Here is a 12,849-nt window from a genome sequence, read left to right as displayed (position 1 = left end):
CTGATGTCAATGAAGCAGATCTGGGTGGTAAATTATGTGTAGAACACCAAGCAGAAAATCTTGTCCACTTTTGACCATAACATTGCCTAGTGGATGGTTTTCTGGAAGCAAGTAAAACATCTTGTACAGACGGAGAGAATTGAGAAAAGTCTGTTACAGAGAAAGGTACCAAGCTGTCAAATGTAGAGACTGTAGATTGGGATGAAGCAAAGATCCTTGATTCTGCGTGAGTAGAGAAGGAAATATTGGAAGAAGTAGGGGCTCCCTGGTGCTGAGTTGAAGTAGAAGGGAGAACCAAGGTTGCCTGGGCCACCGAGGAGCTATCAGAATCATGGTGGCCCGGTCTGATTTCAACTTGACTAGAGTCTTGAGAATCAGAGGAAACGGAGGAAAAGCATAAAGGAACTGATTCCTCCAGTCCAGTAGAAACGCATCCGCTTCTAGACGTTGAGGAGTATAGATGCGGGAGCAAAATTGAGGCAGTTTGAAGTTGAGAGGTGACGCAAACAGATCTATCTGTGGAGTCCCCCAACGAGTAAAAATTTGGCGAAGAGTAGGAGAATTGAGTGTCCATTCGTGAGGTTGTAGAAGACGACTCAATTTGTCCGCCAAACAGTTGTGTTGACCCTGAATGTAAACTGCTCTGAGGAAGATATTGTGGAGAATCGCCCATTGCCACAATTTCAGAGCCTCTTGACAGAGGGAGTGAGATCCCGTCCCTCCCTGTTTGTTGACATAATACATGGCTACTTGGTTGTCGGTACGTACTAAAATCACCATGTCGTGAAGAAGATGCTGAAAAGCTTTGAGAGCATAGAATATCGCTCTGAGTTCCAACAGATTTATAGGACACCTCCGGTCTGCTTGAGTCCAGAGCCCTTGAGTGCAAAGACCGTCCACATGGGCTCCCCAGGCATACATTGACGAGTCGGTTGTGAGGACTTTCTGATGAGGAAGAGGGTAAAACATTAAACCTCTTGAAAGATTCAAAGAGAGCATCCACCAACGGAGAGACTTCTTTAATGAAGGAGTGATGGAAATTAGTCGAGTTGGTGGATCCACTGATTGTTGCCATTGAGATGCCAGTGTCCATTGAGGAATGCGAAGATGAAGCCTGGCAAAAGGAACTACATGAACTGTAGAGGCCATGTGACCGAGCAGAACCATCATTTTCCGTGCTGGAACAGTGGAAAGTTGGAAGAATTGTTGAGAAATTTGAAGGAGTGCATCCTGACGTGGTTGTGGAAGGTATGCTCTCAGTTTGATAGTGTCCAGAGTTGCTCCTATGAACTGGAGAGACTGAGAAGGAATCAGTTGAGATTTGGGAAAATTGATGTGAAATCCCAGACTTTGAAGAAAGAGAATAGTCTGTTGGGTCGCTACAATAACCCCTGAAAGAGAGGGAGCCTTGATGAGCCAATCGTCTAGGTATGGAAATACTTGAAGACCCTGGTTGCGAAGAGCTGCAGCAACAACCACAAGGCATTTTGTGAAAACTCTGGGAGAAGAAGCCAGTCCGAAGGGGAGAACTTTGTACTGAAGATGAAGATTTCCTACTTGGAATCTGAGGTACTTGCGAAAAGCTGGATGAATGGGGATATGAGTATAGGCCTCTTTGAGATCGAGGGAGCACATCCAATCCCCATGATCCATCAAGGAATATAGAGTTGGCAGAGTGAGCATTCGAAATTTCTCTTTGACTAGAAATTTGTTGAGAGCTCTGAGATACAAGATCGGTCGCAAATCCCCCGTCTTTTTGGGAACTAGAAAATAACGGGAGTAGAATCCCGAGTTCCTTTGGGAGAGAGGAACTTCCTCCACAGCTCGCAGGAGAAGAAGAGCCCGAGCTTCTTGAAGAAGAAGAGGAAGATGCGACTGATTTGAAAGACACTCTCTTGGATGGCGATCTGGAGGCACCTGAAGGAGTCAAAGAGAGTATCCCTCTCTGATAATGGTAAGTACCCAGAGATCTGATGTTATGAGCTCCCATTGATGATAAAAATTGGACAGGCGACCCCCTATGGGGAGGGGAGAATTTGGAAACAGAGAAATTTGAATGCTCAAGTTGAGATTGTCAAAAAGACTGAGCAGGCTTAGTGTTAGCAGGGGTCTGTGACTTTTGTTGTCGTTGTTGTGGAGGAGGCCGACGAGCAGGAGGTCTAGAAAAAGCAGGAGTTGTTTTCTGTGGATAGCGACGTGGAGTTTGTTTGAAACCTCTAGTTGGTGCAGGTTTAGGTTTTGGACGGATGAGGGAAGCAAAAGAGCGCTCATGTTCTGAAAGACGCTTTGTAGCTGCTTCAACAGAGTCATCGAATAATTCATTTCCTTGACAAGGAAGATTAGCCAATCTATCCTGAAGGTTAGGATCCATGTCCACTATCCTTAACCATGCTAATCTACGCATGGCTACTGCAAATGCCGAGACTCTAGACGAGAGTTCAAAGGCATCATAGGAAGCTTGTAGCATGAATAGTCTCAATTGAGAAAGAGTCTTAAGGATATTCTTAAATTCTGATAGACGATTGGTGGAGACATCCGGGTAAAAGGAAGACAAAATCTTTAAAAAATGATTGAAATAGGACGTAAAAATGTAATTATAATTCAGAACTCTATTTGCCATCATAGAATTCTGGTATAAACGTCGACCAAATTTATCCATGGTACGGCCTTCCCTACCAGGAGGAACTGAAGCATAAATTTTGGAGGGATGTGCTTTCTTCAATGATGACTCTACCACCAGAGATTGATGAGAAAGTTGAGACTTTTCATATCCTTTAGATGGAACCGTTCTGTAACGAGATTCCAATTTAGATGGGATGGCAGTGATAGAATAAGGAGTCTCCATATTGCGAGTGAAGGTCTGCTGGAGAACAGGAGTCATAGGCAATCTGAGTGACTCTTTAGGAGGATGGGGAAGCTCCATATCCGCCAAGTACTCAGGAGTATATTTAGAGTCTGAATGAAGGTCTAGTTTGAGAGCTTGACCCATATCAAAAATAAATTTGGCAAAAGAAACTGATTTTGGGTCAGATGATTCTTCAGGAGAGCCACTGCGAGATTTATGTTGTACTGAGTAGGATGGAGAATTTTCTCTAGAGTATGTGGAAATGTCCGATTCCATACGCACAGTAGGAGAAGAAGCTGTACTGTGAAGTGGAGTAAGAGAATGTTTCCTCTTCAGACTCCTGGATGGAGAAGTACCCGGTGTACGTGGTATAGAATGAGTCGAGGTGTGTGGAGAACTGTCTCGACGAACTGGCTTCGATGGGGTTCTGGATCGAGAAGGGCTTCGAGTGGAGGCTCGATGGTGAGAACCCTGCTTCGCCTTCGAAGAACGAGACAAAGAAGCCTCGGTATCCAACGTCGAAGACTCCCTCCGAAGCTTGGAGGCCCCATGTCTGGAATGCTTCGACCGATGCTTCGGAGGAGGTGAGCCCGGGGACGACTCCGATGAAGAAATGTTTTTCGGTGTCTGGGATCGGCTTCGGGAGACTGGAAGCTCCGGTTGAGTGACAGGCTGGTCAGCCCGAGGCAAGGTCGAGGACGGGACCAGTTGAGCCACCAAAGAATTAATCTGAGTGGTGAGGATAGATTTTAACATGTCCTCCAGCATCGGCACCGAGACAGAAGGTTCTGACCTCGTATGTGCAGCAGTACGCTCCGAAGAGGGCGACCTCGAAGGTGAGTATTCCCTTATCTTGGAGGTACGCTTTGAAAGTGGTCGTGCCGAGGACTCTGGTGGCTTCTTGGATACGGCACCTGAAAGGGAACTCGGAGACTTACCCCCCGTAGAAGGCTTCGTGGAAGACGTCGTCTTCGAGGCAACCGAAGTAGAAGAGGTCGAGGCCTTCGAGACCGAAACTCCAGCCGGAGTCTGGGTCGAGGCCTTCGAGACCACAGGTGTCGAGGTCGTCGGAGTCGAGGCCTTCGAGACCGGTGCAGCCGCCACGGTCGAGGCCAGCTCCGAAGATTGCTCCATACCGAAAAGTTGAAAAAATTGAGCACAACGCCGCCGAAAAGCTCGTGGAGTGAGGGTAAAGCAGCGATGACAATCTTCTGGGGAATGAGAGGAACCCAGGCACTGTAAACAACGGCAGTGGGGATCGGTGACCGAAATCACCCGATTACACTGTCGACAACGTTTAAACCCGGTAAGAGGCCGGGACATGGAAAAAATAAAGTCCGTGTCGAACGAAGGAGCCTAAGCCTAGGCCCAAAGCTCGACGGCCGAACTGAAAGGGAAAAAAGAATATACTTTTTTTTTTTTAAACACGAAAAATAAAAGAAGATAAAATTAACACAGCGACCGACTTTAAATTAAAAGAAACAGCCGCGGTGATGAGAAGGCAATGCTGCAGAGAAAGAAAACGTGTCTTCTTGTCTCCGCGGAAATAAACGAACTGAGGATCCTCTCAGGAGATGCGCCCCCTAGTTCGGGCGGGAAGGCACGCGCGCAGGCGCGGTGCAGCACTCGAAAGTTCGAGATCTTCAAGCAAGTTTGCTTTCGAGGCTGTCCGCTGCGGGGCTCCGTCGGTGACGTCACCCATATGTGGGAATATGCTGCCTGCTTGTCCTGGGATAAACATAAATTATGTTTCATTGAAATGTTTCATTGAGCGCTACCTATAAATAAGGTATCATTGTATTTTATACTTAAAATTTAGAAAATAACAGCAATTTACTTTTCAAAGTTTTTCCCTGCGATCTTTCATATTTATCCAGTCCGAATAAATTCTGTCAAGATCTGTTGAGCCTCCATCTTGAAGGTGACTCTTAACACGCATCAGCATTTCCAAATGCTCTAAATGTAAACGATTCCTTTGTTTAGTCTTCAAATTGTTCATTAGACTAAAACCACGCTCACAATCTGAACTAGATGCTAAGAATGTGGCACCAATGTCCATCAATTTTGCTAAATCTGCAAATTGATCATTCTGAAATGCAAATTTCGTCATAATTGGAAAGCTGTTTATCAGATTGCTTTTGATTTTTTCTGCAACAAGGAATTTAAAGTCATTGTATTGCTGAATAATAACACTTTCCTCCGGAAAAAATTGTTTATACTTTAAACAAAGAGATCTGATATGTCCTTTTCCAAAGTCAAAGTCGCATTGTGATATTGCTGTACAGTCAAAAGCAGACCATTCCTCAACTTCATTTTCAGGAAATCTTTCACCCAGATGCAAACATAGGAGGTTGATGAAGGTTAATATGAAATTAGTATCCATTGAAACTTTTTCTCCAGACCTCATCCTGTTGTCAAGAAAACTGTTGACTTTATCACTCCACTTAACCTTGTCACCTAAGTATTGCATTCAAAGTTTGTTCAATTTACCCTGTGCAAGATGATAAGCTTCCAATGGTGTCAAACCACATTTTTGAAATGCCATGGTTAAGGAAGCCAGTTCTGATAAAACATAATTCAAAACTTCAAGTGTAATATGAAATTGTTCACTGTTCAGCTTCTTATAGCAGTACTTTTCAATAGGATCATTATCTTTGTCTTCTTCAAAATATTTTAACAGGGGATCATAATTTTGAATAATTGCTTTAAGTGCAAAAGTGTCTAGATAACCAGCGCACTTCATTCAGAGGTCTGAAAACAATTGATTCACATTCAGATGCATCTGCTATTCTTGAAATTTGCATTGTTTAGTAGAAGACCGACAGAACACCGTGCACACAGTTCTCATTACAGTTTCTACTTCTTTCATCAATTTTACTTCTTTCCATGAATCAGAAAGTCCCAAATCTTCCCGATGTGCAACACAATGTTGCTGCACTAAATGTGGAATGTCTTTTCTCAGCTGTGCTGCAACACCATCTATTTTGCCCAACATAACAGAGGCACCATCAGAGGTGAACATAACCATTTTATTCAGGTCAAGTTCATGTTTCCTATAGAATTCCTAATTGCTGTTACTATTGATGTAGCATCACATGCTTCCAACTGTAGCATCCCACCAAATGATGTCCTATATTAATTTGAATTGACTGGCCGATACTTAAAGTAGAGTATTACTTGTTGACAGAAATGTCTGTGCTTTCATCAACAGTTAACATATGATATGTTGCTAATTTAATGTCTGCCATACGATCATCTTGCACGATGCCATTGATAATTCCAAGAAATTCAAACGCATAGTTTTTGCTTCTCCAGCTATCAGGTATACTAACATACTTCGCCATGTGCTCACTGATATCTTGAACAGAGAGCACTGAGATATTCATCTTAATGGCCAGCACAACACTGTCGACAAGAACCTTAATTTCATCAGGACTGGAACGCTTCTGTTCATTACTAATTTGCCTGTTTTCTTTTTTGGTTGGGCTTTCAGGCAACATGTTAACCAGTCCCCCTCTTAAATTCACATTTTTACTTCTGAGTTTCCTAATCCTGTCGGTATGAGATTTACTTGATAGATGGAGTTTCAGAAAGTCCAGTTTCCAAACATCATCCCATATTTTTCCAGTAGAGAATTTTCCAGTTGCTTTGGCATCTTGACAATAACAACACACAACTCCATCGTCTTCGTCATAGGTAAATATTTCACACAATCGAACACGCATTGTATTTTGAGATTCCGGTGTCTCCGTTTCAACAATTTCTTCAAGCCATTCAGACCCAAAAGCTGTTGCAGCTCTCTTGCGTTTTACACTTTTCACCATTCGCGGTTTAGACATTTTAAGAGTTATATCTGGTTGCAATTTAATAAACAAATACAGTTATACAACCGCAGTACCACGCTGCACACTATGATTCCATGAAATAAACAATATGGCGGAACTTCAGGAAGTCAAAGAATCGAAAGTGTTTCATATCCTATGGGCCATAGGCTATGGCCCTATGGGGCACGTGACGTGTCAAGTTCAACTGCCAAAGATAACGGAATCACGTGAATGACTTTAAATTTCTTTTATAGCGCTTCAATAAATGTGATAAATGGGAAATCGGAACAGCTGGTCTTCTGCAACATTTCATTTTAGCAGTGAAAATCAGTTTAGGCAAAAATGTATTTTTTTGTGCGCGCTATTTTAATTTGTGCAGGTGGGTTTGGCAAGTTGTGTGCGCGCGCACAAGCGCACAGCTTAGAGGGAACAGTGCTCCATACTATTTATTATTTCTATAGCGCTATCAGATGAACGCAGCGCCATACATCGAACACACACGAGACAGTCCCTGCTCAAAAGAGCTTACAATCTAATTATGATAAGACGCATTGGACAAAAAAGCTGAATCATTAAATGCTGCTCAGGTAGGGAAATATAAAGGGAGAAGAGGTAGAGAGGGCAGGGTCTAAAGATGCCAGATTTCCCTCTAAAAAAAAAAACCTCCTCCATTCCCAGAAACTTCTTCCTCTTCCATCCATTAAATTCATTTCCCTTTCTTTCACTTTAAAATGTTCTTTCTTCCTCCCAGCCCTGACCCCCCTCCCTCTCTCCTTCCCAAGTCTGAGAGCTCTCCTCTCTTCTCTTTCATTTCTCCCCCCCCCCCAACTATGAAACACCCCAAACTTAAAAAAAAATTGTGCAACCATACAAGCAAGATTGGGAAAACTATTTAATTTGAGAGTATACAAATCAATGCACGTTATTTAATATTCAAATGAAGGTCACAAGCGTCACCTAATTGCCACCCCAGAGGAATGCCAGGCATGCCCCGCCCCAGTCCGGGCGCCTCACCTTTCAGGGTGCCCAGCAGCGGCTCCTTTCCGGCCATGGTGCTCGGGCACGGCTCGTCCGCCGCTTCGCCTCGCTCGGGAGCCAGTGAACCCACAGCGCCCGCCCCCCCCCCAACGCCTCATTCCCTTCGCCGCCAGGACCCGGGGCCAACCGCTTCCGCCAATACCAACCGCAGCCCGGGAGACACCAAAGCCGGGGGGGGGAGGGAAAGGGGGGTGGTGGAGAGGTAAAATAGCAAACTCCACAGCAGCCCTCCGTGCACAGAACGGGCACTCTCGGGAACAAACACCGCCTCTTCCCCACGAAAGAACGGGACCAGTTCAGCCCTGGGGAAACGGTGGTGGGGGAGGGCGAAAAGAGCCAGACTCCCCTATAAAGTCGAGCGTTGGACTGGTCGGCACGGCTGAAGGTTGCCAGACCGGTTTGGGAGGCGCCCATCGGCGAGGGAAGGGAGGTCTGGCTGGCACGAGCGCAGATTCTGCGAGGAACGAAATGCCACCTAGCTAGAAACTCTCCTCGTGCCAGCTGGCTTGGTTTTTCTGTTTGGCACTAGCAGATGGAAGTGACAGTGGTTTCTGGTGTACAGTAATCCCCTGTGAGTGAGCATGATACATTTAATCCCCTGATAAAAGGGTCAGCCTAGAGAGTAACCGAAGCCTGAAAAGAATCACAACCCACTTGGAGAGGTAGAATTGCTAAGTCTTGGGGTTCCCCCCCCCCCTTCCTATCCCATTCTAGTTCATCTATGGAAGCAAATCTGAGTAAATCAAATGCATGCTATTAGATCTATAAAAAGATTATAGCTCACGTTGATTTCGGGGGTTTTCAAGTCACTTTACTATTGGTGACTGGCTTGCTTGCATTATAAATATCTTATTTTCACAAGCATGTGTTATAGAACACGGGGTCCGAAGCTTTATTGTAAATATTTGATTATGTTTTAATGTAACTGCTGTGAATAAATACATTTGTTTTGGCTGCACCTCCTAACACCTGCCCTGCTCTACGCAAATGCCAACTGCAAGAAAGTATGCAGGGGCGTTCAATAATTTATCTACCTCAGTATGAAAGAAAAGAGTTTTGGGAGGAAAAAAGTTTTATTTTTTTCAATATAGTCCCCTGATAGCTCCATCCACTTTTCCTGCAATGACTTTAACCCCTTTGAAAATAATTATTCTGTTTGACCTTCAAACCAGAACGTCAGAGCTTTCTTAACCTCTTCATCACTTGAAAACCACTGTCCAGAGAGAGATTTATTCAAAACTCGGAATAAATACTCTGAGGGAGGTCTGTAGGGTGGTTCAGCTACTGAAACCCACATTCTCAGTTGGCAGCCTGTGATTGTGAAGAAGCAGCACGCCTGCTGCGAGTTTGCTCTCATCTTTTCTCCTTGATTGACTCCCATTGTTTTGGCATACCTCTCCCCGGTTATGGTTGTCTTGTGTGGCACGAACTCCAGAAGCACTAGTCCATCTGAGAACACAGTTGCCATGACTTTGCCTGCAGATTTTTCTGTCTTTAACTTTTTTGGGGTGGGGGATGACTTGTGCTTCCACTGCATTGACTCCATTTTGGACTCAGGATCTCTATGGTAGACCCAAGTCTCATCTCCAGTCACCAAGCAATGAAAAAAATTCACTTGGTCTTCAACGAGCATCTCCAAGTTCTCCTGACAGCACTGGAGCCTCGTGGCCTTCTGACATGGCATCAGCATTCTTGGAACTCATGCCCAACTTTTCATGAATTATTTTCCAAACGGTACCTGCCAAGATGCCCATTTCTTTAGCTCTATGGGAAACCTTAATTCGTCTGACAAAATTAAATCCTTGACTTTCTTGCACATTTCAGTGGAGATTACACAGGCCATCCAGTGTGAGGGTCATCTTCAATGGACTCTCTACCCCATTTAAACTGCTCCAAAATTTTACTTTGTAGAATGATGGGGCAAACTCGTCATTAACTGTGCTCATGGAACTCCTTTTGGCTTTTTCCTTTCTTTTGTGAGAAATTTTATCACTGAACGGTGCTCCAGTTCTAGCAGTTTCTTACTTGATTTGCACAAGGACTCTCCTGACATCCTGTCTCTTGGAATGTTAGACTTGCACTTTGCCACAACTGTATATGAGTAACCTTGAGACAACATGCACAAACTTGTGTCAACACGTTTGCTACCGCATATACTCGAATATAAGTCGATCTGAATATAAGTCGAGACCCCCTTTTCCCCCCCAAAAAAGAGGAAAAATTGTTGACTCAAATATGTCAGGCAGCTTGATATTCAAGTGTTCTGCCCCGTCAGGCTCTGCACCCAGCCCCCTTTCTTCCTCCCCTTCCGTCAGACTCTGCGCCCAGCACCCTTCCTTCCTCCCTTCCCCTGTCAGGCTCTGCACCCACCCATCATCTTTCCATCCTCCCCTCCCCTGTCAGGCTCTGCACCCAGCACCCTTCCATCCTCCCCTCCCTTGTCAGGCTCTGCACCCAGCACCCTTCCATCCTCCCCTCCCCTGTCAGGATCTGTACCCAGCACCCTTCCATCCTCCCCTCCCCTGTCAGGATCTGCTCTCTTTCCTCCCTCCCTGCTCTGTCTTCCTACCTCTGCCGATCTGGTGGAGATGCAGCGGGTCCTCTGTCGATCGTTAGTGGAGGTGCAGCGGGCAGGAGCAAGCTTTCTGATCTCCTGCCCTGCTGCTAACTGGCTGTGCTGATTCACTTAGTGGCAGAGCAGCAGTGCGATTTGGTGCTGCTTCTCGGCGCTGAGCAGCTTCCTTACTGGCAATTTGCGGTAGATAAATTATTAAACGCCCCTCGTATAACCAACACAAGCTCACCCAGGTAGATAAATTATCCCAGGACAAGCAGGCAGCATATTCTTAACACATGGGTGACGTCACCGACGGAGCCCTCGGTACGGACCTTTTTAACTAGAAGTTTCTAGTTGGCCGCACCGCGCGTGCGCGAGTGCCTTCCCGCCCGACGGAGGAGTGCGTGGTCCCCAGTTTCTTCGTTTCCGCGGAGCGAAGAAGACGCGTGTATTTTTTCAACGGCCGTTGAAATCACTTTTTCGCCTTCCCGCTCGCGTTTTTTTTTCCTAATTTTTCCTCTCTTTACCTTCGGGTTTATTTTTCTTTGATTTGCAAAAAAAAAAAAAAAAAAAAAACTTTCATTTTTTTCCTTTTTCTTTCGTTTTTGCCCCGGCGGGGCCTGTTGCCATTATACAGGCCTCGGACTTCGATTTTGCGGAGGCCATCTTCCCCTTCATGCCCCCGCAGGTCGGTTTTAAGAAGTGCCAGCGGTGTGCACGCCCGATCTCCGTTTCTGACCCACACAATTGGTGTTTGCAGTGTCTGGGTCCGGAGCATCGGGCGGACTCCTGCACCCGCTGTGCCACCCTGCAAAAACGAACACTTAAAAACCGAAGAATCCAACAAACTCTTCTCTTCGGCACCGAGTCGGCGATGGACTCCTCACCTTCCACCGCGGTACCTCAAAAATCGGCACCGTCGACTTCGACACCGACCGACCCCGCATCGGCGCCGCTGGCGCCAGGTAAGCCGGCTAAGAAGCCTTCCTCTTCCCTCGAGCGCCCTCCAGCTACGGTGGCGACACCGTCCCTACCGGCATCGCACCGGTCCCGCAAGCGCTCCGCCCCGATATCGGTGAGTGCCTCGTCATCGGCCTCCTCATCGCCGGGGCGTGGAGCGGCATCCAAGGAACCGAAGAAAAAGAAAGCGGTTCCGATGCCACCCCTAGATGACCGTATCTCGGTCATTCTTCAGGCTCAGCTTCAGGAGCAGTTGAAGAAACAACTTGAACAACTGTTACCCTCTATCCTGGCACCGCTCCTTCCGGTACCAGACCGGCCCGAGCCCCGCACCGAGCCTCCGGTGTCCACTCCTTCGGTACCGGTAAACACCTCTATGCCGATCCTTTCGGCTCAACACCTTCACGCCGATCCGGTGGTTCATTCTCAGACCACAGTGGATCCTCCTCGGCACCAGGCGGTACGGCATTCTTCTCGGGACCGAGAACGGCGCCGATCGTCCTCCCCTGGTACCGTTTCAGTGCGCTCTGGTAAGTCTTTGTCCAAGACTCGCCACACCGCGCCCTCCACCCCGGTGTCTCGACATGCACCAGAGGTCAGAGACCCTGATTTGTGGGAGGAGACCCCACTCGGTACCGAGGAGGATCCCTCCTCATCTGATGAGGAACCATCGGCACCCGATGCCACCTCTAAACCAGAGCAGTCCTCATTCACTAAATTTCTGAGAGAAATGTCTGCTGCCCTGTCCCTTCCTCTAGAATCTGACTCGAAAAAGTCTCAAGCCTTTCTAGAGGCTTTAGACTTTGAGCAACCTCCTAAGGAGTTCCTCAAGCTTCCCGTACATGACATCCTACGGGAAACGTTCTACAAGAACTTGGAAACTCCCCTCACGGTACCGGGAGCCCCCCGTAAGCTGGACAACCTTTACCGAGTCATCCCTATACCTGGATTTGACAAATCTCAATTGCCCCATGAGTCCCTTTTAGTGGAATCCACTTTGAAAAAGACTCAGGGCTCCAGTGTCTATGCCTCTACCCCTCCTGGCAGAGAAGGTAAGACCATGGACAAATTTGGCAAGAGGCTTTACCAAAATGCCATGCTGGCCAACAGGGCAAACAACTATTCCTTCCATTTTTCTTTCTACCTAAAACACTTGGTCCAACAGCTGTCTGCCCTTCAGAAGTACCTTCCTGAGCGCAAGGTCCCGCTATTCCAGCAACACATCTCTGGTCTTCTCCAGATGCGAAAATACATGGTCCGCTCAATATACGACTCCTTCGAGCTCACCTCTCGGGCCTCTGCCATGGCCGTAGCTATGCGTCGACTAGCCTGGCTCAGAGTCTCCGACCTGGACATCAACCACCAGGATCGTTTGGCCAACGCCCCCTGTCTCGGGGATGAACTCTTTGGAGAGTCCCTGGATTCCACCACCCAGAAACTCTCGGCCCATGAGACCAGGTGGGACACCCTGATCAAGCCAAAAAAGAAGGCTCCGCCTGCTCGACCCTATCGGCCTCAATCATCTTACCAGCGGAGGTTCTCAGCCAGGCCACTCAATCCGCCTCCACAACAATCTCGGCGACCTCGTCAACAGCAGCACCATGCCCAGGCTCGTTCTCAGGCCA

General features: G+C 46.8%; 1 protein-coding gene across 2 annotated transcripts in view; it reads right to left on the bottom strand.

Moving 5' to 3' along the window:
• LOC117367545 overlaps window positions 1–7,976 on the bottom strand; it is a 43,517-nt gene extending 35,541 nt beyond the window's left edge. The window contains exon 1 of one of the 2 annotated variants that reach the window (XR_004540790.1): window positions 7,684–7,976. Coding sequence is in view for 1 of the 2 variants with exons in the window: in XM_033960178.1 (XP_033816069.1) it covers window positions 7,684–7,720 (37 nt within the window). In the remaining variant the exon portion in view is untranslated. The remainder of the gene's footprint in view (window positions 1–7,683) is intronic. The other variant, XM_033960178.1, reaches the window with a different exon arrangement.
• Window positions 7,977–12,849: the final 4,873 nt, after the last annotated feature.

Source organism: Geotrypetes seraphini, chromosome 10 (assembly GCF_902459505.1).
Source record: "Geotrypetes seraphini chromosome 10, aGeoSer1.1, whole genome shotgun sequence".
Lineage (NCBI taxonomy): Eukaryota > Metazoa > Chordata > Amphibia > Gymnophiona > Dermophiidae > Geotrypetes > Geotrypetes seraphini.
Note: the sequence above shows the minus strand (reverse complement) of the source record. Positions and strands in the feature narration are given on the sequence as shown.